Below are 27,255 nucleotides of genomic sequence, written 5' to 3' on the forward strand. Positions count from 1 at the left end.
CCGGCGCGATTTTGTTTAGTTTCCTATCCTTTTGGGCTCAAGTGCATCTTCATTCCGAACCCTTTCTACAACTGTGGCCAAATGTTCCTTCATTTCTTCATTCTCCCCATCTTCTCTACCTGTGCGTACGTGCATGTGTGGGTGCGCGTAGAAGAAAGTGTATTGGTGTGAAACGAATGCATCCATTTTCCAACGGCCTGCTATTGTAAACAAAGCGCGTGCTTACGGCGGTGTTTGAATGGCAGGGTTAGCAGCACAGGGATGCAACCCTCTTTTTGCGTACGGTTCTGAAAGAAGAAAGCCAAAAAGGGAAACGATGTGGAAGCTGTGGAAGAAGGAATTGCGAACCGTTCTCATCCAGTGCCTAACCCCGCATTCGCCCTTACCGGGATTGGTCGAGAAAGTAAAGGGTGCAACTCGAGGGAGGAAAATGCTTCCAAGCTTGTTGTTGGAACGGGTCCTACAGGAGGGTAACACTTCGGTGCAATGGACTGTCTCTTTCTAGAAAGGGTTTCACATGGCGGAAATTTGGCAAACAAACAATAAAGGCAGGCAGTAGATTTAACTGCGCGAAAAGGGAAAGAGAAGGAAGGGTAATGAGGAACGGGAAGAGAGTGGACCGGGCGTAGGTGGTGGGCCTTAGGTATAAAAGTAAACCGGTGGTCAAGCCCCGAGGTCAGTTCTATTCCGATTTCGGGCAGTGAAAGAGGTTCCTTTGCCTGTGCCGGGACATTCTCGGTAGAATAGAAGCAGTGAAGATCGATTCACTAGGAAGTTGGCGAAACTTTCGGTGTAAAGTGTTGGTGAAACCAGGGAATACAGTGTTTGTATGTTACCGTGGTGAATACGTGGTGAAGTTCTTGGTCGAAACTGGTTGCGAAAATGATGGCTCAATTTATGATGGATTTAAAAACAGGTAAAAATACTAGTGTCCTTTCGAATCGTTGTCGATCGAGAGAATATCGTTAGAATATGTTGAATATGATTGGTTTGTTTTTTTTTTCCACCCCGACAGAACCCCGTCTTAGTCCCTCGCTCTACTCACCCGCTTCGCCTAAAATGATCGACTCCAACGGTCGCCCACAGTCGACCGACTCCGGTGTGCTGGATCTGTCCAAGCGGCGTGACTCTCTGGACGCCCGGAAAACACCATCACCTTCATACCACTGCTACAGCGAGGTGGGTGGCACACCGCCCCCAAGCAACCACAGTTCCCCCCAGCAGTGTGACATGAACGTGTCCACCAACCCGGAAAACACCATTCTGCTCAACTACGGTGAACTTGTCCGGGCTCGTCGCTTATCGCCGACCAAGTCACTGCTACACTTCGAAGAACTTGCTCACCACACACAAACCCAACTCGCACCGGCCGTGCAAGCCTTTCACCGGCACGGAATGGGGCTGCCAAAGCCGGAAACCGACATCCTTCAGCAGCATCTACTGCAGCAAGCGCATCGGGCAGGTCCAATTCCGTCCTATCTGCTTCCGACGGCGGCACTGCAGCATCATCCTCACCATCAGCAGCAGCAGACGTCACCGGCGGCCTTCTCACCGAGTCCAATTCGTCTCCGCGAGCTGGACACATTGTCCGAGTCCGGTTCGGAAGGCACGTCCCTGGTCAGCTCGAGTCAGCGCAAGTGCAAGGAGGAGGGAGGAAACCCGCCCAAGGATGGTGCACCTTCCGGAAACCAGCAGTACCCGATGGTGGTCGGTCGAGACGGTAAACTGTCTCGGCCCTTCAAGGCTTACCCTCGGGATCCGCTCAGCCTGGCGGCGGGTTTCGTCGCCAGCGACACTATCCTCGATACGAACTCGGCCGAAAAGTACAACCTGTTCCGGAAGCGGATGCTGGAACAGATCCACGCCGCCAACGGCGGCCAACCGACCGTGTCCAACCCGAAGATGCGCCGCCTAGCAAACTCGACCAAATCCGGTACCTCCTCCTCGAACGCCCCGTCCGCCGCCATGAGCGATGCATCGTCGTCCGAGTCTTGCGACGAAAAACCACCATCGAAGGAGCACGTGCTCAGTATGGCGGCAGCGAAAGCGCACCAGAGCCTTACAACGTGCGGCGAGATGGCGCAATACACCGCAACCAATCAGCGCCCGCTAGTGACGCCATCGCGAAACGAAACACTCGAAGCGGCGTGTGACGTCATTGGTTCGTCGGACGTATCGCCGTCATCGAGGGCGGAGTCAAGCGGTACAGCAGCAACGCCAGCACTAAATCACAGCAACAGCGGCTCGTCCGTCAAAGATTCGGCCTACTACGAGCGACGCAAGAAGAATAATGCCGCAGCCAAAAAGTCACGCGATCGACGCCGCATCAAGGAGGACGAAATTGCGATTCGGGCCGCATTTCTCGAGCGGGAAAACATCGAGCTGAAGTTTGAGCTGGCGGCCGCCCGGAAGCAGCTCGCATTGTACGGCGTCACGAGCTCGGTGGCCGCTTCGTAGACTGGTTTCGGTTTGCCGTTGTAAATAGGGCACGGGTCGGGTGCTGAAGTATAACTACTGTACAGTGAAGTGCCGGAAGCGATCAGGCCGGACTCGCTTGATGCGATGCGTCTGGTTGGGCTTTCGGTGCGTTAGGTTAAGCCGAGCGGCGTGGAGAGATAACGGATCGTTGCCGATTCCGATGACTGATACCTGTAAGCAGTATTGATTAGTTAAGGCACAGAAGGGAAGAAATTTCTGTAAATAGAGAGAAAATTTTGAAGAAAACAAACTATTTTGTGTCAAATTATTTTATTTTATTTCCTTTTTTTTCTTAAGGGAGTAGTGTACTTTGATAATCTCAAAGAACAATTTTTAACTGGTAAAGGAAATTAGAATTTTTAATTAAAATTTTGGCCTCCAGATTTCAGGAAAAACTCCGTTCTAAAGCTACAGACTTACAGGCAGGAGGGTCTAGGGGATTATTTTATTAAATTATTTTATTTCACTGTCTCCCAGATATCATAACTTAAAAAAGTCAATTTATATGATCTGACAGGCAAAATTTGATATTCCAACCACAGTTTTTTCTACCAACTTTTTTTTTTATTATTATTATCGAAAGTGCAGCCGTAATGTATTTCTTAGGTCGAATGTTTTCTGCACCTTAAAAATTATTGTTCATTGTCAGCGTTTAAGCCCCTTTTTGTGTTCATAATTACTTTGTTTATATGTTGTCAGCGTTTTGCTACTCCTCAAAAAAGCTGACAAAACAAGGATGAATTACATTACGATCAGCTCTGTGTCTTAACGTTAAATAGTTTCCACCTTATTTACTTAATAAATCATTAGTTGTTAATATCAAAACCAGCCTTATGTAACGTAAAGAGCTTTTTAGATAATATAATAGCCTCGTGGCGTAATTCCTTGATGTTCCGTATAGTACACCGATGCTCGAGTATTGAATCTTTTCTGTAACGGGCTCCGTATCACTAACACACTTTTATTATCCGACCATCTCTTCTCTACCAGCACAACATCAAGAGATCTAAACCTTTGATTTTATTTACCCGTAATCGGGGGATTGGTCGGGATGGGATTTTAGAATGACCCTGTCGTGTGAAGGCTGGCACAGCTACTAAATATAACATTGAGCTGCCACACTATCCGACATTGCGTAGCAATAGACTAGCGCAGTTATAAAGCCAAGAGTCTTTCATATCAATATGTCCATGTTGAGGCTAAAAAAATGAAAATGCTTACGAAACATTGGCGTTATATTAATGAATGTTTGATTTTACTTCACTTACTTTCCTAGCTGCCTTTGCCAAGCGAACATTGCAGCCAAACTGAACCGAACAAACAATGCGCCTTTATGTAGCCATAAGCGCCTCGACCCAAACAATCGACTTCCGACCATTCCTTTACTTCTGCTGCTTAAGACAAAAACAAAAACATTGCTTCATTCCTTAAACCTTTGCGGTGCTGCTACTTCAGGCGGCACATCTTGTAAAGGACAAACGTATGAAACCAAATCGCTTTTGGGAAAGATTTGCACCATGTTGACATAACTGTTTGCTTGTGGCGACTGGCCACGACGGTCATTTTAACAAGCCACCAGCGTCCACTTGCTGGCGCAACCATGCTGCAAAGGTGAAGCCCTGACCGACAAGCGACGCACTAGTGTAAACTCCCATGCCGTGCAACAACTGCGTCCGCGTTACGACGCCATTCGTGTTAGTGTTTGCCCGTGGAAAGCGGTCGATAGCCAGTGTTTCCGGCTTGCCATTTCGGAAATGGGTTTTCGGCAGGAAGGGTTTTGAGTAAATATTTTCTTTTCAGCTTGGAATGTAAAAGGAAGCGAAGGGCAAATTGGAAAATGGTGGACAAAAGGATGTGTCTAGTTTTACGGGGGACTCTGTGCGAAGAACATCTCAGTTCAAGACACGGAACGGAATTGGTTAAACGGGATGAATCGCTGGTATCGTACAGTGCGACGTATTGACATGATGCAGTACAGCAAATTATTAACAAAAAAAAACTCAACTAGCCAACTGTGTTGGCGCAAACGCAGCTAGTTTGATAATCCTTTGTAAGGGTCAGTTTGCTTCCCAACATTTCCACTCCCAGCGTGAGTTACTTTGCAAATGGTCAGTATGCAAATAAACATCCCCGTAAAAGGACACTGCCCAAGAAGGGTTAACAACGAGCCCTTTAAAACCCGGCCTTCCCTCCACGGCAAATCGTTCGGGTCGAAGGACACAGCGTTTAAATCTTGCATTTTGACGACAGCCTTACTTTTCGGTCGCCTTTACCTAATCTTGCCATTTATTGGCTAAAAACGAATGGACAACTGCCAAAAACCTTAACCCCATGGTCCATTTTCGAAGCGCAGAAAAGATGCAACGTGTCTCGGGCCGTGGTATCCTTACGGGGTAAAGGGTCAAATACTGCGCAAAGGGCAAAGGACACTTCATTCCATTAAAGGAAAGGCTGGAAAGGATTGTTAAACGACACAGATCGTACGGGCGTAATCCTTTTCGCTACGCTATGCAAATATTGTTGCCATCCGTTCTTCAAATACCCCAGTGTGTGCACGGGTCAGTACTGGTGGGTGTGTGCGTAGTGCAGAAAATACCTGCGCCTTTCAGGAGTTTAGGTAAAGCAATAAAACGCCAAGCGAAATCGGTACGCTCGATCTGCTTTCGGACATGATCGGACAATCCGCCGCACATACGACCGGGGTGATGTAATTATTCCTTCCGTTACCTAGGTTACCATTTCATTTCACATTGAGAGCGGTTGTTAGAAACTTTATAGATAGCGGTGCAATAGTTTTGTTAATTGTCCTACAATTCCACACCATTCGTTCTCTTTTCCTTCTTTAGGCAAAAATGGGGGGGACTTTCCTTCCTTTTGCACGATTGGACAATTGGGTTTTTATGAGCATTTGTTTAACTTTATTATTTTCCACGTGCTCCCGCATGCTAAGTCAACAACAGGCCGTCCCATCATTTGAAGGTAAGCGCACAAGTTTAGGGAGGTGATTTATTGTGCCAATCTTGTAAAGTTAATGTTTGGAAAGGTTTATCCCTTTTTCGCACCGCTCGCACTGGTGCCCTACTGGTAATGGGTAGAAAGTTGAATTGTAGATTTACCAACTTCACTTTATCACTTCTTTGAAATTGTAATTGTTTTAATTTAATTCTGTTGATCCAATATTGTACTACAATATTAGGTGTCCAAATAAGTTCGTAGCGTTTGACGTCAGATGTCGCAACTTGTTTATAATATGCTTGTTTAATCTTGTAACACTATTGTGTAACACTATTGTCACTATGAGAATGGTGACTACGAACAGCCGTTTTTTAGCTTTTATTTTTATTTTGCATCACAGTCTTTTACCGAGTTACGCGAGAAATGAGTGTCAGAGAAACTCGCATAACCCGAAATCCTTTTATCGTTTATATTTAGTATTTAGTGATCGTTTTCTTCTTGTCACGTTACAAAGCTTTGGCATTAATTGATATTTTTAAGATTATTTTGAAAGTTTTAATAAAGTTTTTATCAAAATACATGTTTTTTATATTAACATGTATCGTATTTTTGAGAAAATTTAAATGTTGACAAATAAAAAAAAATCGCACATTACATTACACGAACTGTCTAAATTTTTAGATTTGTATACCTTGAATTCGCGTAACAAAATGGCGCGTAACTCGGGAAGTGACTGTATTCACTTTACGTATTCTTACGTATAAAGTGGTGTTAGTAGCATTTTACAGAAGCAAAATAGCAGAGTAGTAGAGAAGCATTAAAAGAAGAACTTTATTCTATTCGCGTATTTGGTATGGAAGAAACTCCGTTTTCGCTGGTATCTTTGCTAGGTAAGACAATGGATCCCATATGAAATGAAAAACCGACAGAGGTTGACTGGTGGGACCAACCAGGTCGCGTCTATTATGAGCTACTTCAGTCAAAGAAAAACATGGCGGGGGAGGTGTACTATCGACAATTGGCGTGTTTGAACCGCACGTCGCGGGAAATACGTCCACAGTAAGAGGCGAGGCACGATTAAGTTATTTTACAGATGGCAATGTACGAATTAGAAACATTGCAATGGGAAGATCGGATTGCACAATCTAGTCTGATCAGTGGAGCATGATCTGACTCCACCTTTTCTCAAATTACGATTAAAAAAAATTAGATCGATATATAAGATGGTAAGCTTCTAAAGTGGTGCAGTGTGTTTTCGTGACTGCATCCGAAAATTTGCTGATATATTGTATAGCGTTATTGGAAAGAACTTGGTGAAACATTTTGTACCATGACAATATAACCAGTTTTTCATAAAATCGCGACAAAATTTGATAAAAAGCTATACACTTTTTGGTACTTCTTAAACGATGGAGCGCCGATTATCCGTGCTCATGTACACGTGCGGCCCTCTAAAATTATCATTATCATATCACTCAGTTCTTTATCAGTCCCTTTATCATATCTTTTAATTTGAAATATATTTTACTAAATTGTTTGTTGTATATTGTGGAATATATGTGCAACACCTCCATATTATTTCAAATAAGTTCGTATCCCGTACATAGCTTAGATTCTTCTATTTTACGGTATGGAAGAAGAGTTTTCCCCTGTTTCACCTCTAGAAGGAAAACTTTATTTCATTATCACTTTATTAACCGCCCCCAGTGGCTTTTCCGGGGTTCCGAAAGCAACTAGAGGGATGTACCCTTTAGGTCTGCAAAAACGAAATGTTCGCGTTACGATGCAATTTCTGCTGTCCGAACGAAGCTCAACCCCTGCCGTATTTTGTACGATGCCTTGTTTTATGTTTGGCATACGAGGAATGCGGAAAGGAGAGATAGCAATTTGCGCCCCCTACTGGTCCGCATTAAACCCGTTTGTTTATCTAGACGATGCGTGCAATGAGGAAGACCGATGCGGAAGCTGTCTGTGCATGGCTAAGAATTTCCCTCATTGTTTCACATGCTGGCATTTCCCCGGACTGTGGACCCCGTACAAAGGGGCAGCGAGTGCGTGCACCAATTGCGATTCGGGCACGACACAATGATGAAAGGTTCCGTATTCCTGACGCATTATATCGGGTATAACCCCTTCCATTGATCGATCGATCTGCTCTGGAGGGTATTTGTGTATGTGTGGGTTCGACAGATTTAAGCTGTCCTCACACAAAGTGTCTGTCTGTTCGGGTAGTTTGTCGGATGGACTCGGTACCTTTTGGTCGAAACCGCACTATTACCCGACCCTGACTAATATATGATGCTGCCCTTCGTAATGAGGTTGAAATTGAGGAAGAGTTAAGCAAAAGTGATTCCAATTCCAGCTGAACGCATTGCTCACGCATGCCAAAGGGTTCACCGATGATAGCCAATATTAGATAGGGGACGGCTACACAATATTAGAGGACATTGATGGGTTCGGATTGAAGGCAGCTAAAATGTTGCATACACTTTATTATTCCATAGTATGGGTACGAAGGTGGATAAATACATAAGCAAAGGAATAAGGAAATTGCAATACAATACAACAATAACACCCACGTTTTCTTTCGTAAATTTGTGAAAGTTTTTTCAGTACAAATGGTCTTAACTAAATAAAAAATGATAAGGTAACAAATTATATTAATTTGTCTCCTCTCCCTTGATCTCGATGCTCTGGTCCTGCTATCCTCGATCCCTCCATATGTTCCCTACCGACGCTTGCGATATAGACCACGGGCAGAATGACCCGTTTCTAAAAGCCTCTTTTGTCCTCTTCGCAATCGTTTCCTTAGTCTAAGTATTTTTTTTTTTGTTAACGCCATTGAGGCGAGCAATAAACTAAAAATAATAATAATAATATATTCTTCACTAGACCGACATGGCTGTATCGAAAATCTAACAATTTGATTCAACATTTAAAATGCAGCAAGTGTAACATACTAGAAATGTTATCATATAGGATGCGACAAAAAAAAGTTTGTTCATCTCTGGTAGTTGACAAATTTAGTTGTCATTACAATGCATTGCTAGAGCACTGCCTAAGCATAGCGTAGTTTGGATTTGAAGTCTTGCAGAACCTTCAGGTTGTTCAGCACTGTATCCAGTTTGACAGTTCTGTTTGTTTTGATGCTTGCCAAGCACTCTAGTACGGAACGCCGCCAAATCTTTTCTTCTAAATTTTGTGAAAAATCCCTCCAACAGCCATGGAGAAACCACAGAAAATGCCCAAAGTGGCAAAGGTATGTGTTCCTTTCGATGTAGAGTATAAATATCCTATAACATCTCTTTTTGTTGCAGGTAAAAAACAAAGCACCGGCCGAGGTGCAAATCACAGCGGAACAGTTGCTTCGTGAGGCAAAGGAGCGCGATCTTGAGATTTTACCGCCGCCACCGAAGCAAAAGATTTCCGATGCGGCCGAACTGGCCGACTATCAGCAGCGAAAGCGCAAAACTTTCGAAGACAATCTGCGCAAAAACCGGATGGTCGTTAGTAACTGGATCAAGTACGCGCAGTGGGAAGAATCCCAGAAGGAAATCCAACGGGCCCGTTCGATCTGGGAGCGTGCGATTGATAACGAACATCGGAACATTACGATATGGTTGAAGTACGCCGAAATGGAGATGAAACACCGACAGGTGAACCACGCCCGCAATCTGTGGGACCGTGCGGTCACGATAATGCCGCGCACGAACCAGTTCTGGTACAAATACACGTACATGGAGGAGATGCTAGAGAATGTGGCCGGTGCCCGGCAGGTGTTTGAGCGCTGGATGGAGTGGCAACCGGAAGAGCAAGCGTGGCAAACGTACATTAACTTTGAGCTGCGCTACAAAGAGATCGACCGGGCACGGTCGATCTACGAGCGGTTTGTGATGGTTCATCCGGAGGTAAAGAACTGGATCAAGTATGCTCGGTTCGAGGAAGCCCACGGGTTCATTAACGGCGCGCGTACAGTTTACGAGCGAGCGATTGAGTTTTTCGGAGATGATCATGCCGACGAACGGCTGTTTATTGCGTTCGCTCGTTTCGAGGAAGGTCAGAAGGAGCATGATCGCGTCCGGGTCATTTACAAGTACGCTCTGGATCATCTGCCAAAGGATCGCACCACCGACCTGTACAAAGCGTACACGATTCACGAAAAAAAGTACGGCGACCGATCGGGAATAGAGGATGTCATTGTGTCCAAGCGCAAATTCCAGTACGAGCAGGAGGTGAATGAAAATCCAACCAACTACGATGCTTGGTTCGACTATCTGCGGTTGGTGGAGAATGAAAACGATCCGGAGTTGATACGCGAAACATACGAACGGGCGATCGCGAACGTTCCGCCAGCAAAGGATAAGAACCTTTGGCGTAGATACATTTATCTGTGGATCAACTACGCCCTTTACGAGGAGCTGGAAACGGAGGATCTCGAGCGTACCAGACAAATCTATCGTACATGTCTCGAGCTAATTCCACACAAGCTGTTCACCTTCAGCAAGATTTGGCTGCTCTATGCTCAGTTCGAAATTCGCTGCAAAAATCTTCAAACTGCACGTAAAACGCTTGGCATGGCGATAGGGCGCTGCCCGAGGGATAAGCTCTTTCGCGGTTATATCGACCTGGAGATACAGCTGCGTGAATTTGACCGGTGTCGGATTCTGTACGAAAAGTTCCTCGAGTTCGGGCCGGAAAACTGTACCACGTGGATGAAGTTTGCCGAGCTTGAGTCACTGCTCGGTGACACGGATCGAGCCCGAGCAATCTACGAACTAGCGATACAGCAGCCACGCCTTGATATGCCCGAACTACTGTGGAAGAGCTACATAGATTTTGAGGTTCAGCAGGGTGAGTTCCAGTTGGCGCGTCAACTCTACGAACGCTTGCTCGAACGCACGGTGCACGTGAAGGTGTGGATTTCGTATGCAAAGTTTGAAATTAGCGCTGAAAACGATGACGAAGGCCTCAACGTACCACTAGCAAGACGAATCTACGAGCGGGCCAACGACTGTTTGAAGGGTCTGGCCGAGAAAGAATCGCGCGTGTTGGTACTGGAGGCATGGCGTGATTTCGAGCGGGATCATGGCGACGAAGCGAGCCGAAAGAAGGTGCTGGAAAAGATGCCACGGAAGGTGAAGAAGCGGCAGAAGATCGTATCAGAGTCGGGTGTCGAAGAAGGCTGGGAGGAGGTGTTCGATTTCATCTTTCCCGAGGACGAAATGGCTCGTCCGAATCTGAAGCTGCTTGCGGCGGCTAAGAACTGGAAACGCAAACAGGACACGGACGTTCCATCGGGACCTATGGAGAGCAATGTGAACACACCCCAGGAAGAGTCCAGCGAGCAACAGGAAGAACGAATGAACGATGGCGAAGAAGAATCGGACCAAACGGATCAAGCTGACGCATAATGGCACAAGTAAATAACATTAGTTTTACACAATGAAGGTTTCCACCCATGGGAAAACAAAAAATTAGTACACTTTTTACTTTTTTATTTGCAGTTGTTTTTTTTACTTGCCTTTTTCGGTTTTCTTGTGAGAAACTTTATCAATCCACCTCTTCCGGTCGCACTGGATGCTCTAACGGTATGACCGATTTTCTTTGGACGTCTCTCGAACATGCCTTTCGCATGTCGAAAGCATCCTCATCCGGATCACCGACGTAATACTCGAGCACTGTCCGGTACACAATATATCCTAGCTTAGTGTACATATCGATCGCCACCTTATTACTGACGCGAACAAACAAATCTACAAAATAGCACCGTTTCCTGTAAAGCGAAAAAAGTCAAATTGCGATGAACAATTTTCCTTTGCTTGAAGAAGATACTGTTTGATTGTAACTTACTTTTCACTCACATCCTCAAGGAAGCTCATCAGGGTGGCCGCCATACCGAGCCGTCGATAGTCGGGGGACACCGTTAGCGCCGTTACATGGCCGTGCCAATTTTCGCCCTGACCTTCCGCTTTTCCCATGACTGTGGATGTAAAACGGTGATAAGGGTTAACGCAATTATGTTCCGGAAGCGATTGGAGCTATACTTTACTGTAGCCCATTATTTCTCCGGTCGGGGATTCGGCCACCTGGAAATATTCGGGCCAATGTGCGAGGTACTGCATGTAGAACGAAAGGCAATAGGTTTCGGTCAACGGGTCCAAGTTCCTGTTGCGATGAAAAGAACACTCGTGTCGATCATTGAGGAAGAAAGAACAGAATCATTCTTTATGTACGCGTTTTCCTCCACTTACACTTTGTTGAACCGGAACATATCGTTGCAGGTGAAGGGCCTCAAGGTAGTCATGTTCAATATTTGGGAGTTTTAATTGAAAATTTTGATAGAAATTAGCTAATAAAATAGGATTCTACAGCCGGCAGGCAATGTTGTTCTTTTGGTTTTGGTTGCATTTTTTTAATTATTCCCGTCAGCTGTCAACGAAATAGATCTAAGAGCTTTATTAATCGATTTTTCACTAGGTATTTTATGTATACCATATTCAAAAGTATCTGTACTACAGTTGCGAATTTACATTAAAAAAAATAGAACGATATACATTTTCAAAAGGAAACCTAGTTTTGCTTTAGTTTTTGGAATAAAAGTTTTCCGATAAATGCGAAATAAAGCAAATGGTAAACAGAAATTCCAATGAAGTCTAGTACCAAACTGAGGCTTATAAATCTATGGGATACAGCTAGCGTAAACGTCACAATTATTATTTTCTCAGCACGGTGGGGTCATCGAGAAAATAAACACATTTACAGTGCAGAAATAGTTTTCGCGTAGTTTATCGTTTATCAAACCATCTTATCCGCACATATCGAGGTCCAAAAAACTTCGGTTAATGTTTGCTGACACTACGGTAAAGTCTCAAGTCTATTTTTTTTGCTTTACCACAGCAAGTCGCACAGATAGGTAGAATAAGAAGAAGCAGTTAGTCTGGAACGAAGCGCGCAAACGATGGTAGTGGCAAATGGTACAAAATAGCCAAAGTGCTGTGTTGTGCAGGGTAATGGTGTTTTTTTTTCGTTCGCAAGCAAGAAGACGCATTTTCTTTCGATCTGCCGGTTTATATGCCATTCCAGTACGTATGCATTTCCAATGTGTAGTTTCGTTTCGAAACAGGCAGAAGAACTGGCCGTCGTTGCGTTTAGTTGTGTCCGTGTGAAGAAGCGCGCCCTAACGTCAGTGTGCGTTTGTGTGTGTGCGTGTGTACCGTAGGGAGTTATCGAGGGCATCTTTAAAATTCATTCATCCCCACGACCTTCCTTTCGTGCGTTGTCTGTCGTCTTTTAGCTGTATTCTTTGTGCCATTGCAATTTTCCATAGGTGACACACGTTTTCCCTTTCAGTAAGGTTCTTATTAGAAGTTTTACAGTACAGGAGTTTGCTAGTTTTCGTGTTAAGGAAAATACAAAGAAGTTCAGTCGACCGAGTCTGTCGTGCGCTATCACGCGTGTTTTCCAACGTCCGGGAGTACGTTTGTGTAGAAATAGTGCATCGTTTAAGCATACGTAACAGCTCTTTTACTATAAATTTGTACTGTGCAGTCTAAAACCTGAGAAAACGGATCAATTTTCTCTCACAAACGCTATTGCAATGGGAATTGTGTTGCGCTGAGCCGTGTGGAGAAGTGAAGTATTCAACCACGCAACAGCAAACCTCATGTCGCTACGCGCTGACACAGTGTTGGTTGAGTTTTTGTCGGTGTGTTGAGAGTTGAACTGCAGAAAGAAAATGGTCGTCGACATACGCAAGCAAGCACCAGCAGCTTACCCCAGCCAACAAGCACAGCAGCTGTGGGGTTACGGTCCTCGCCTCGTTCATGTTCAACGACTCCAGCCAGGCTGCACTGTGGTGGCGCTCGTAGGCTCGTAGAGGTCGTGGAAGCATACACGGCCAGTAAAGAAAACGCGAAAAAGTGACAGCGGAACATTAATCAATATAATATTAGAGTGCGTTATTTGCTGATCAATTGTGCAGTGTGTATGTGTGCGTGGCGGTGTCGATGTGTATGTACGTGTCGCTAGAGCGCGTTGTACTGCTTCAGGTGGAATTGTGTTTTTTGTCTTGCTTCTATTGCTGTTACTTCATTTTTGCTTAGAAAACGAAGCAAGCGGTGTGTGTTGAAACAAGACAAAGCGCATTGTTGACGGAAAAGGGTATTCGGGCGGAAATATAATCGTGTGTGGTTCACAAGAAAGTCTACTAATTTCCCTTTTTCCATTCACAGTGATGACCTCCCCAAATGCACATACACATACGCAGGTGGTGTAAAGCGGTGCCGGATGATGCTGAACAGTTGCGAGGTTGTTTCTTACCAGCAGTAGTGGAAACCTTCTATGTGCAATTTTACCGAAAAAATAATACACGACGGGAACGTTGGATTCTCCTCCCGTCCCCGGTGAAGGATTGTTCGTGTTTGGTTCGCAGTGTTGGTGCACGTTGTGTGAAAAGTGAAACATAACCCCAAGAAAAAGAAAGCGCGAAAAGGTTCGTTGCATACGAACGGGTGACGTTACTTTGTGGATTTAGAAGGATACGATCCTTGTTTATTTACTGGCAAATCGTTGAAAGTGCCTCGTCTAGTGGTAGCAGCATAGTCGCAGTATTGCTCTTAACTAGTTTTGTTTTGTGTAAGTGTGTGCGCATTGGATAGGTTTTGGGTTGAAGTGCGTTGACATGCAATTCATCGTAAAAAAAACAATTTAGCTATATGTCGATGAAGCCCAATTAATCTACTATCGGGAATACCGTGAAAGCAATGGAAGAGCATCATATTTTGAAGCTATTTTCAACTTTGTACGTTAATCGAGTGCAGCTACTATTTGGTACGCAAAAATCTCTTGTTGGAGGTAGTAGCTGTACGACGGCGCGGAGGCATGCCACATGCGAAAGCATTTAATGTAAGTCGCTAGCGCATAAAATGAACAGTGGCGAAAGCGATCTGGTAGAATTTGATGGACGAAGGATTCAGCGTGATACAGTACCGAATAGGCAGAAGCAACAAGTATCAACGATCGTTGGTGAAGAATCACTACAAGCGGCATACACCGAGAAGGACCAGCCTGTGCATTTCCATAGCAACCATCAGGGAACAAATCACAACGGTGAATGGAAAACACTGGTAGGATCATACGATGAGACAACTCTTGAGTATGATGCTAACACAATTGTAATGGATGGTTCTTTTCAACAGCATCAGCACACAAATATCAGTAAGAACCGAATTACCGTAGACCAGAAACCATCCGACTGGCTTCGTGTGGGATTGAACGTGACGGCGGAGAAGTATGTGGAAAACTCTAATGCGATCGCTTTAACGGATGGTAACGGCGTACTCGAACAAGACGAGCCGCTGCTGCACACAACACAAGGGTGTACCAGTATCGAGAAACAGGTACGCGATCACGGCCGAACTGGTAGCGTCATGCGCGATCCTCAGGAATCTCAACACCGGTCAGCACCGACAGCACCACTCGGTGAGGTCGAATCCGGTGAGGACGACAATGATTGTGTAGTCGTGCCGGCCACCGAACGCAAGGTGGAACCATTGAAAATTAACCTAGCACGTGATCGGGAACCGCTCCGTACGGTCATAAAACGTACGCCCGGCGCAAGCTCTACCCCAGACAGCTTTCAGCAGCTTTCACCGACCATCCGTGACGTACCCGGGTCGCCGAAGATTACTATTAAGCCCCCGAAACCACCTCCAACAGTAGAAAATACGTTGGTGGGGTTGGCTGGAGGATCATCAACGTCCTCGACATCATCCTCTTCGTTGACGGGTGCGGAACAACATCATCACACCAATAATTGTGCCGGTTCCGGGTCGGCCTTACCATCGTATAGCAGCATTCCAAAGCTTACCATTAAGCCGATCATCAATCCGGCCGATGATACGCTAGCTTGTGAAACAGCGTCAACGGTGGGCACGGCAGCATCGGTGGAGCAAATGCATATTATTCCTAAGTTACTCATCAAGGGTTCCGTTTCCTCGTTGGATGCAAGTCACGGACGGGATGGAGCGATGGAACGACACATTGTGCCTAAACTAACCATACGTGGTGTAAATAACCACAACCATCATCACCATCAACAGCAGCAGCAGCAACATCACTTTGCACAAAACCAGTTGGATTCACAAGTTTACTCTAACGATGGTATAGCGTCTGCCATGCTACAAATGGATGGTTCGGTTGGTGGTCGGGGTGAAAGCAGTGGGACGGGTTCGCCAACGCCGCTGGTTCCTAAGTTAACGATCAAAATGGACAACCACCATCATCATCACCTTCATCAACATCACACCAGTTTGCGGGTGAAAGATGGTCCAGATGTTATTGATGGAGGAGGTAGTATGGTGGGTGGTCCTATCCCGAAGCTGCATATAAAAACGGTCCAACAGGATGGGGTTGGCCCATCCACGGGAATAAATAATAATTCGTCGTCGTCGAGCGGCAATTGTAGCACATCCAGCCCCGGGTTGCCTCCCGTGTTGACAAGCTCGGAAGGAGTAAAGCTTACTATAAAGCCGCTTCCGGAACCGAAGCTGCCGAAGCTAACGATCAAAACAACAGGCCTCGGAACGATCGCGGAATCGAGTGACGTGTCGATGGTGTCCTCGACAAGCAATAGTTTCTCACCAAAATTGTTGCCTTCATCGGTCACGTGTAGCAGTTCCGGTGAACAGTTGCAGCAGCATGTGGTTTGTGGCATCGCGAGTGTTTCTCAACTATTGCAGCAACATCAGCAACAACAACCGGCTTCTCCAAGTGATCAACATTCGAACATAAGCTCCAGCTCGATTCCAAAGCTTACGATCAAGCCGATGCCCCCGAAGGATGCAACGTGCGTTCAAGATTGCTCTGCAGATGGTAACAGTTCATCGAACATGCGTGGCGAATGTTCCGTAACTCCTACTGTACCAAAACTGACCATTAAACCCATTCTGCCACCGGCAAAGCAATCGGTAGAGGACAGCAGCAGTTCCAGCGAGATCAGTATTAATTCCCTCGAATCATCGCCCATTTCTTCGTCCTCGATTTCATCTGCTCCGGCCTCCGTGGTGGTAACCACTTCGCCACCAACGGCATTGAGAATGACAATCAAAGTACCTTCATCGGCTCCACAGCAACAGCACGAAAGTAACCTTGTAGGAGATGGCGCCAGTTCAGCATTGATGGGAACAGCCACAGGTTCATCTTCTACGACGGCTGCAGCAACAGTTGTCACAAGGCTTAATATTAAACCAGTACTGCCACCTCCATCGAACGCAGATCGCAACGAACCGTCGGGACTAGATGGTGTTAGAGAGCATGGCAAAGATCACTCAATGGTAATGTCTGACGACAGCGGCTCGACTCTTACTTCGTGCGAAGAATCCCACAAACCGATCGTTATACCGAAGGTAACTATCAAAACCTTAGCCAACCCGCGAAGCCAAGAAACGGAAATTTTGTCCACACCCAAGGTAACGCTAAAACCGATTCCGAAGCCGCAAGATGAAAATCTCGTTACGGGGAATCTTTTAGAACGTCATTTGTTGTTGGGGGGGACGGGATTGTCCCCGATCATGGCCAATAATGCAGGTCCCACTGTAACGAACAGCATGCTGGGTTCTGCTACATCGACGGGAAGTGGACAGGATTCAATGGATTCACCACGAATTATATTGAAAATCAACAAAGGGTCCTCTTCAACAACGACCACGAGCGGTGAGCAGTTGGAGGGTACTGGTCCAGATGGTGGCCCGATAATTTCAGTTCCCCAGCCGCCCGGCAGTTCTATACTTGCGAACGAACTAAAACGACCAGCCACGAATGCAATGTGTGCCTCAACTATCCCTTCATCCGGCTCATCGTCGGTATCCTGTGCTTCGTCAACCTCGGTGTCGGCATCGGCCACATCCTCGTCGGCGGGGTCGGATCCTGCGTCGCCTTCTTCCGGTGGCGGAGGTGATCAGGGTGAATTGGGAACGCTCGAGATAAAAAGAAGCAAACTGGATCACTCACAGTCACAGCTTACGCACAGTGAAATGCAAGGCGTGCTGAGCCATCATCAAGACCTATTGCAGCAGAACCAGCACCAGTATCAGCTACAACTTAAAGCCAGAACTAACGCGGAATTGACAAGGCGCCCGTTATCATCCGGAGCAGCGAGTTCGAAAAATGTCAGCGATATAATTGTGATAGACGACGATAGTAAATCGGAGAACGAAACCCCGAGAGAGAAAGATGTAATGGCATCATCCGTTATGCGGTTACCTCCCACTTCTGTCGATCCTCTGGCCATCAACGATCGAATGGTGGATCGCTCGTTTGCGGCACTTGACGGTGGAGCGTTGGCGCAGGCAAAACCGAGACGTACACGAGGCACACCGCGTGGTGGTGGTGGACGTCAGTCGCGGAGAGGAAATGGTCGTGGTGCGGGATCGTCGGCGATGGCCAAACAGCAGCAACTACACACCAATGCAGCAGTATCCCAGCTGCTAGGAATATTGGTGCAGGATGAACGTGAAGAAGGTTCCAGTTCGGACTGCATGATTGTCGATGAACCAGCAACGCCCGCGACTAACATGCGCGAAAGCTTAACGCTAGAGAATCTTTTACGTGGCACATCAAAACCATCGGTACCCTCGTCCGCATCGATCAGTGGCAGCAACTTTTACAGTGTCCCTATGACCGGTGGTGGTACTGGCAGTGAGGTGGAGAAAAATGGCACCGCCAGTAACAGTTCGATCGGCAGTGTAACCAGTTCCGTCAGCAGTTCAGTGGTAGGACCGGCTTCGACACCGGCTGCGACCGGTCGAACGCCGGTGGCTGGAGTGCGCATGAGTACACGGCGCGCCGCTGGACAGCTGCTGAAAGAGGTGCTCGCCAACAAACATCAGGACCGGGATTCCGGCGTAGACGAAGCGAGAACGGATGGTGAGTTTGGAGCAACTCCCTCAAAGAGGCCGCGAGGCCGTCCAAAGAAACAATCCGTCGATATGGTCACGGAAACAAACGGTGGAGGTAACAGCAATTCGGTGGACGGAAGCATCGGTGGCCTAGAAGCGGCTAGTGGTAGTAATATGCTACTGGCGATGGCAATGATGGGAAGCGAAGATGGTTCGACACTGCTTCGAACTGACAACAGGGGATTTCTTGGAGCGCAGTCGCTTATGGAAGGAATTGTGCCATTGCCGAGGACACCAACACGCACACCAAGGTGAGTCTAATTGTCGATATCAATCCGTAGTACAACGTTTGATGTACTTTGGATTTACGTCTGGGTTTTTTTCTGCTGTTGTAGTAGGTTGTAGGTTGTAGTGTCACGAAGAAGAACAAATTAAATGCGACAAATTCACGAATTAAAATCTATCAATCAATCACTTCAATGGCTTATCAATATCGAGTGTCTGCAAAGGTTAGACATTATATTCTCAAGCTTCTCCCATACTGTACCACACTTCTACTCCATGTGTATGACATGTCCGTCTCTTGTTCATTTGATTTTTCGATAAGTGTATGATTAGTATATGGGGCGGCACGGTGGTGTATTGGTAGCGGCGTCGGTCTTCACGCGACAGGACCGGTTCAAAATCCCATCTCGGCCCAGGATTGACTATTCAGCTACGGGTTAATAAAAGCAAAGAAAGCCAGAAATGGCTGGACCTCTTGAGGTTGTTGTGTCGATGAAGAAGATGTGATTATTTCGTTGAAGTCGCATATTTAGAAAATTGAGCTCTGGCAAATTCTGTACCATCCGGTTGTTCCTAAATAGTTCTCTCAGCAAATATATCATGTCGATTGATATTGCATTTAAGTACAAAAATCATCGCTGTAATATGCACCTTGATGATCATATGGCGTGCGTAAATTATTTCTGCTGGTTCATTTCCGGATATGATGTGTTAGTGCATGATTAACACATATTTTAAAGCATTTCGATGCCTCCGCCTTTTGTATAGAAGGATATATTGTAGGCAGTTCGGATTCCTCTTCCGGTTCTTCGAACTGATCTGACAACGCTCACCGGTACATAATGTCGCGTCTTTCTATCAGCACCAGATTACCAAACAAACTCCTACCACACGTACAAACACCTCATCGTACGCTTCCTTGACCTCCTCAGCAGCAACCGATCTCGACGTTCCTTCCTCCCGCACTCTCTCTTTCACTCTCTCGCAGGCTCCCCCCACCCCCTGCACCGCAAAGTCTCTGCAGTGTGCGTCTAGTCAAATGCTGCTGGTGCGATGCGCGCGCGCCCGCCTATTTTGAATCTCCTCCGGGTGGTGTTTTTTTCGATTCCGCTTTGTTGCTTCCTTTCATAACAAATTTTCACCTTGCCGCGTCAGAGTTTAGGCAGCCACCGTCAGCCGCTGGCTAGTCAGCCTGCCAGCCGGTATGCGTCCCGGCTTGTGTATCACATGCATTGCGTTTTGCTGTTGTGTGTACATCGGCCAGTTTTGCTCTCGCTCGTCTCGCTCGCCGACAAGAGTCGGCTCTTCTCGGTTTCGGTGCTCTCCGGGGCTGTTGCACGGGATTTTTTTTGTGTTCTCTTGTTCTTGTTCTGCAGAGGGTACATGCTCTCCTCCCGGCATTTGGGGGGATATCTGCTGCAATCGTCCCCTATCTAATTCGTTCATTCGTTGTATGTATGTTTGTTGTTGCTCCTGTTGTTGAATGTTTTTATGCATCCGCTGCCGATGTTGTTCACTTTTGATCTACGATTCTATTTATCTTTTTAAGGAAGTAAATCTCGAAGCAGATTGACATGACATGTATGTGACAAAAGCGATCATTAAAACTAGTAAAAATGCGTACACTAAAGATAAAATTACTTTCACCTTCACCAATTACCTGTGTCCTTTCTACAGCCCGTTCTGTGAAGCTTTCGTTCAAGATTTGAAAATAATAACTTCATGGTGTACTATGATCAGGTTTCGCATAAGCATAAAGGAGCGTACGAATGGTATGTCATCGAGCTGACTTTGACCAGCTGTCGGGTAAAGTCTACTGTGTTCTGTCGCCGAACTCTGTCAATGATTTTCTATGCGGCAGAATAAAAGAGAAATGAGAGGAAACGACAGAGAGTATAAGCACGCGCGCGCCCCAGTCGTTTCCAACGCATCAGCTGACGAGACGCTTGAACGTGCTCCCATCGGTGGATGTCCTTGGCACGGTCGGACGGCTGTGTGGGTTTCATTCGGGTTTTTTTTCCTCTGCTGTGTGTTATGTTTGTTGTTACTGTGTTGTAGCGACGCCTCGAATCCCGGTTTTGCGTTGCATTCGGCGCGCTTGTCGGTTTCACCCTTCCCGATGTAATCTCGATCCACCTGTGGCGCGCTCGGAAGAGAACGGGAAAATACCGAGATGCTGGGAAAGGAAGGCACATTACTTCGCGATATGCTGTGCTGTACCTCATGGTTGTTTTGCAGTAGACAAATAAATTGAGAGTATAGTAATCTTCCCAGGCGCTGATAATCCCATGTTATTGTGTTTCTGTATTATATTCCTTTTTTTTATTTTCCAAATAGATCGAGAGGTCGTGGCCGCGGCAGAGGCAGAGGTAAAGTGAATCTGATAGAGGCAGGTAGTGTGTTTGGTGGTGCCACCTTAACCGAATCTGGAGCGTCACCCGCAGACAGAAATGTGGATCCGTTGTTTATTGGTAAGGTCTTTACAGCTGCTGCGTCGCTCATTCAGTGATTACCTTTTTTTTGCCTTTATCCTTTATCCAGGCACTCCAAATAACATCGACCCAACTACTACGGATACTTCGCAAGGGTTTCATCTGTTGTTCAATCACCTTCAAACACCACCACGTGGTGGAGCTGGCGCACGTACCCGTGGCGGACGGAGAGGACCCGGTTCCAGAGGGCCCCGCACACCTAGAGGAGGTCGTGGTGCGGCCAAGAATGCAATGGCAGCGCTGTTAACCGTGGGAGGGACACCATCGTCCGACATTATCGGATCGTTTGCCGATCTGACCGCTGCTCAGGAAGCAGCAACGAAACAGTTGTTGGATGCATTGCAACAGCAACAGCAGGAGCTGCTGCTGCAACAATTACCACTTTCGCCAAGCGCACCGGACATGACACCGAAACCGCGAGGTCGTGGACGTGGTTCCAGAGGAATCGGGACGCTGACCGGAAGCAGACGGAAAGGGACACGCGGCAGTACCAAAGCAGCTGGTAGGGGCCGAAAGGGGCTTAATGTAGATTCGCAAATGCTGACCAGCGCTGAATCGAGTCCCGGTGCAGGCGTTTCTGGTGACATAAAAAATGCCATTTTTATGACACCGATGGCTGGAGGTTTGGTAAGTGCCAGAAAAGTATTATCAGTTTCGGAATGTATCTAAATGTTATTTCTTTGGGCATTGTTTTAATAGAAATAATTCTATTGAGACCTTCGATGTAGCTTGGGCATTGTGGTTTTGGTAGAATTTTTTAACTAAATACAGAGGGGGTTTTATGAACAATCATTACAATATGAGCACAAGACAACTGCTGGTACAATTTTTAGTTTCCTTCGGGAATTTATGATTGCCTGGTAGCGACACACGAAAGCGAAACGAACGTTAGCCGCATCGTGTGCTATACCATCGGGGGATCTCCTCCGAAAACGAGCACAAAAATCACGGCAGTGCATATATTCGTACTGTCGCCGACATCTCGATCGGGGAATTCCGTCGATTTTCCGACGTACGTCCACGGTCGCGAACGTTATGTCCTCGGAAAATGCTCGGCTTTTCACCGGGAAACCCCGGCACTAATGACGTATTTGAGTGTACGGCCAATCCGGAAAATGAACGGTGATTCCATTGACCGTTTCAAATGCGATTATCTGCACAAATAGTAAACTTAATCTGTTTAATTAAGTCGTATGAATTACGCCTCGCCTGGCGTAGGGAAAAATAAAGTTCTGTTAATACTCTTCGTATCTCTCTTCTAATGAGAAAATGAAAAACACAAACATAAAGACGCGAGATCGCGGGGAGAAATCCGTTTGAAGTGTGCTAACCAGAAATAGCACCGCAAGGGAAGGAGCATATCGTGGAGAAGGAAAATCTGTCTAATGGTTAGGGAGTATGAGGGGCACATTTTCTTCGTGCTCTAGTGTTGGTTATACGGGGTGCAATAACCTAGATAGGTGTGTAAAGGAGTGGGAAAGAAAGTGCGCCTGTGTGATTTCCAGCTTGAAATAGCTATAGAGAGGCTTGTCTGATCTTTGCGGGACATAGTTATTATATTTCCTCGTCAAGAAAATATAACTTGGCGAACATCCACGCATATCTACACATTCCCCCCTCTCCTCCCTCTCATATTTGAGGACATGACTGGCTATTGATTGATATCATTCCCTTCCGTCGATCGATATCATGTCGAGAGCGAGAAGGGTTATATATCTTCCCATTAATGCCGTCAAAAAATGGTTTACATCAGTTGTTCTTTTGGAATTTCTGTATCTGTTTCGCTTAAGTGGAACATATAGACTGAATGTGAATTGTTGTAAATTGTTGCGCGATGTTGTCCACGCTACGTACAAGGTGAAGCTGCTGTCATGTACAGCAGATGTGTGTGGCATTCGAAGTCGATCAAATTATGGCACTGTGTGTGAGAAAGGGCTATTTCCATTCGCGCAACAATCACGGACAAAATCATACAAATTGCTGGTCGAGCGGTAGACAAGCGTTGGCATACGAACACTTGCTAAATGGATGTAGCTATGTTTATTGTTATTCAATGTTATCATATTTTTAAACTATTAAATATTTTAATATTGATTCACTGAAAAATTATTGATCTTCCCAGATTACAGAACATTCCATTTAAATGATGAATAGATATCTTCATAACTCCGTTTCGAATACTTAAGCTAATGGCAAGAGGCAGGAAAACCGCATAACTGATTTTATGCTTTGCTGTACTGATATGTGATTGAACGTGTGCCAGTCGGAGAAGCCCTCATATTCGCAACCTTTCGTTGCCCTGGCCTCGCATCATACACGTTGGACTTGGACAAGAGGCGCCTTTTGCCTCGTACAATACATTAGTACACAACGAATGCAACATAGTTCATTAAAGCTTTCTCATACACATGCCTAGTTGTGGGACAGAAATGATGTGCGCGGGAGTGTGAGTAAAGCGTGTAATCGTATGCGTTAGTATGTCAAGTAACGATGTCTCGCATTGCACTGCAGCTGCTGTGGTGAGAAAATGATTTGTGAAAAGGGGAGTTGCAGTTTGGGGGGATGATTCTGCACGCAGCTTTACAATAAGCGACCAGTGTGGAGAAAAGAGTAAGATACTGGTCGCAGTCAATACCAATACATTGAAACTTTTTTTTTAATATTGCATGCTTCACTTTGGTTGTGTTGTGTAGTATCAACGGAAGGGTGTATTCTACTACTGTATATTGCTATTTTATACATTTTTATTCAACAAATCTTATGACAACGAATCGATTTTTTTTACAGGATTTAAATCGACCAAAGCTGCATGTGCGTGCATTAAAAACACCGAAAAATGAAATTAAATCCAACACTCCACCATCCAGCGCCGAAGCGATACCATCAACCAGTGGTGCAACGCCGTCGAGGACACCGACAGTAGACAGCGGTAGCGGTGGGCTTCAGGTGTTTGAAGAGGACACTCGCATGAGTGGGGATTTTAATTTCACCACACCCGTGCGTATGCTCAGCACCGGGGACGGATGTCTGCAGCAGAACGAAGAATCCCAAAGTTCGTACCTGAGTAGCACCAGCGTTACGCAGGATGCTATCAACCAAGCGTCGACGCATGCAACAGTACCGGAAGACAAAACGACGACGGGCTTGGGAGCGGCCAACGTGTCGGAAGCCCAGAAAGATTCCATTTCGGGTGCAACCTCTGCCAGTAACAGCAATAGTAGCAGTCGAAGAATAAACAAAGGCAAAATGGAAGTGCTCGATTCTCAGTAAGTGATTTAGTTAATGGTTTTAAGCATTCTTCTTTAACTTGCCGTTTACTCTTTGTTTCTATTTCACAGCCGGGCGCAATTTACGGTGGATCTGCTAGCAGAATATGAATGGCCTCCACCCAGCCCGGGCACTAGGGGTGCCGATACGTTTATGATCCAGGAGCAGATTGCGGAATACTTGGGCGTGAAGAGCTTTAAGCGGAAGTATCCCGACCTGATGCGGCGCCCGGTCGATATGGAGGAGCGTAACTTTATCCTGGAGCAGGGACTCGCTTCGGAGAAGATGTGCGATCTCGGGCTAACCGCAGTGTACGCTTCAGAAATACTAGACATTATGAGCAGTGATTATCCGGAAAAGTATGAAGAGTACACGCGTTACACGCGCGAGAAGCATTTCCGCGAGCTGAGTAACCGGCAGCGACTGCAGCAGGAAGCAGTAAGCGCCGTAGTTGCGGCCGCGCCGATAGATCGCGCCCAACTACAAAAGGAGAAGGCAATCGAATCGGCAGCCAGCTGGAATTGTAGCTTTAACAAAGAGTGAGTATTGGTGTACTTGTCACGGTTAAGGAGAACATTTTACTATCGACTATTATTTCACTAATTGACAGACGACGAGACTCAAGACGGGCATGTATGGATCTACAAACGTATGTGGTGCAGCAGCCGAAACGGCAACAGCTATCCCGTCCGGAGGGCCATCAGCAAACGGCATCGAAGGTGTCAACTACCAACTATCCCGTGGCACTTGTGCCCGGTCAGTTCAGCGAGTATTACACTACTTACACACCCGAGGAATTGGCGTATGTGTTAAAATCAGTTTGAAATAACTGGATGCACAATGCAATAACTTTGCTTTCCGTTCATCTTTTAGTTGCTACCCAATCAACACGATATTGTTGGATCCATTTGAGCTGCAGGAAATTGTTTCGTCCGAGCGCTATCGCAGGTTGGTAGCCGCCGAAGAGGCACGTCTACTCGAAGATGATAGCAGTAACAGCACCAGTGATAGTGATAGTGATGATAGCAGCACCGACAACAGTGGCACTAGCAGCGACAGCAGTAGCGGTAGCGACGATGAAGCGGTAGGGCGCAGTGCACGGACGTCCGGTTCATCCAATAGCGGATCCTCTTGCAGTGATAGCGAGTGTGGAGGAAATATGAGAGTGAAAAAACAACGAAATCGTCTGCTACGAGGAAGACGGCCTAGTGTGATTGATGGAAATGCTAAGAATGCCGAAACAACTGTTTCTGCTTCTATCGCCGTTGGTGTCACTCCTGTCAGGAGGTCCAGTCGAACCATGAGTGCTGGTGTACCAGTGGTGCCCACGACCGTGGAATGTAAAGAACCAACCGATTCAGATGTAAGTAAAAGGTTGAGATGTATTTTTAGTTGATGTAAGCATAAACCGATGGAATTTTAATGTTGTGTTGTGCAGGATTCCGATGTTCCATTAATAGCGCATGCTGTGAAGAAGAAAAATAATCTCGCCTTAGCCATCACACAGACCGCGACCACCGTTCCCCCTTCTGCGGGTGGTGGCAAGCGGATGCAGGATATTGTAACACCGGTAAAACGACCACCTATAAACCCGTTCATGTGTGCCGTATGCATAGGTCCGGAGAACAAGAACAAGTACAATAAGCCGGAACTGTTCGTGCGATGCAGTCGTTGCCGTAGGAAAGGTATGTTTGTTGATGTTGCATTTTGTTTTGTTTTACGGGAATTTGTTTCATTCTGTACCGTTGTTGAACACTCTTCTAGCTCACCCGTCCTGTATTGGTATGTCGTCCGTGATGTATAAACGTGTGCAGCAGTACAAGTGGCAGTGCTCGGAGTGCAAACTGTGCATGAAGTGCAATCGACGACCGTCGGCGATGGATAGCAAAATGGTATACTGTGATCAATGTGACCGGGGTTACCATTTAGCATGTAAAGGACTTCGCAATTTACCCGAAGGTAAGCGCAAACGTGCCACCATTTTTCGACTCCAATAGCGTGGCTGTGCGAAATGAATACTAAATCACTTGCTTGCATGCTTTCATGTACAGGACGCTGGCATTGTAGCATCTGCACCATTTGCGGTTTGTGCGGTGCTCAAACACCGGAAGGTCATCCGAACCCGCACCTTTCCGCACAACAGCGTCAACAGCTAGCCATGGTGGCAGAATGGACACACGAATACGGGATGAATGAGCTGACAAACATACGGGAACATCTCCGCACACTGTGTGTTCCTTGCGTGCGTCAACGAAAGCTGTCGCAACAGCCGCCTGGTGCAACGGTTTCTGGCGGTGGTGGAGAAAGCACAGCAATTCTTAACAATAATAACAACCCTGAGCCCAGAAAGCTTTTGGCGGCGACACAAGGAGTAAGCGGCATAGGTACGCTTAGTGTTCCCGGGGGTGTGATTTCTATGAAACCACAATCATCGTAATTGTCGATGGGGGTGAGTATTGCTGGACAGGTACCGTAATATTCTTGGAGGCAACGACAACAAGTATCGTGATAATTTTGGAGGCAAATGGCATTCAATTCTTCTTGCGGGAAGCACATTTTATTTATAATCAAACACTGTACAGCGGCAATGCGAATTAAAGGCATAGATGGTGGGGTGTCCAAATCTTAAGAACACAACACAATGGTGTTTGGTTGTGAATAGCTTCCCATCCATTAGGTAGTAACAGGCGAATATATCAATAGAACAGCAGTACACAAGACAACCGGAGTGAGGTGGAGTTTTCCTAGTAATGGAAGGAGCACTGCGGATTGGGGAATGAATGTTTACAGTCATTGGAACAGTTGCTTTTTTGTTTCTGTTTATTTTAACTGAGAGATCACGTTCATGATGTTGAAGCATTTTGAATTTTGTTAAAAAACTC

General features: G+C 46.2%; 4 protein-coding genes across 4 annotated transcripts; 3 read left to right on the forward strand and 1 right to left on the reverse strand.

The window, feature by feature from the left end:
- Positions 1-882: 882 nt before the first annotated feature.
- On the forward strand, positions 883-2,457 carry LOC128719804 (protein giant). Its single transcript, XM_053813441.1, has 2 exons — positions 883-916; positions 1,016-2,457. The coding sequence occupies exons 1-2, from the start codon at positions 883-885 to the stop codon at positions 2,455-2,457; spliced, it is 1,476 nt and encodes a 491-aa protein (XP_053669416.1).
- Positions 2,458-8,656: 6,199 nt separating this feature from the next.
- On the forward strand, positions 8,657-10,844 carry LOC128719447 (protein crooked neck). Its single transcript, XM_053813072.1, has 2 exons — positions 8,657-8,692; positions 8,751-10,844. Exons 1-2 carry the CDS (start codon positions 8,657-8,659, stop codon positions 10,842-10,844), a joined length of 2,130 nt encoding a protein of 709 aa, XP_053669047.1.
- Positions 10,845-10,983: 139 nt separating this feature from the next.
- LOC128719317 (N-alpha-acetyltransferase 20) lies at positions 10,984-11,737 on the reverse strand. The gene is made up of 4 exons (XM_053812942.1): positions 11,685-11,737; positions 11,483-11,598; positions 11,284-11,413; positions 10,984-11,206 (listed from the first exon to the last, which is right to left on the reverse strand). Exons 1-4 carry the CDS (start codon positions 11,735-11,737, stop codon positions 10,984-10,986), a joined length of 522 nt encoding a protein of 173 aa, XP_053668917.1.
- A 2,620-nt stretch (positions 11,738-14,357) lies between these two features.
- On the forward strand, positions 14,358-26,810 carry LOC128719509 (mucin-19). The gene is made up of 10 exons (XM_053813135.1): positions 14,358-18,640; positions 20,952-21,085; positions 21,156-21,733; positions 23,894-24,372; positions 24,445-24,912; positions 24,984-25,175; positions 25,247-25,736; positions 25,812-26,058; positions 26,138-26,332; positions 26,425-26,810. Exons 1-10 carry the CDS (start codon positions 14,358-14,360, stop codon positions 26,808-26,810), a joined length of 7,452 nt encoding a protein of 2,483 aa, XP_053669110.1.
- The last annotated feature ends 445 nt before the right edge of the window (positions 26,811-27,255 follow it).

The sequence above is a fragment of the Anopheles marshallii genome, chromosome 2 (genome assembly GCF_943734725.1).
Source record: "Anopheles marshallii chromosome 2, idAnoMarsDA_429_01, whole genome shotgun sequence".
NCBI classification, from domain to species: Eukaryota; Metazoa; Arthropoda; class Insecta; order Diptera; family Culicidae; genus Anopheles; species Anopheles marshallii.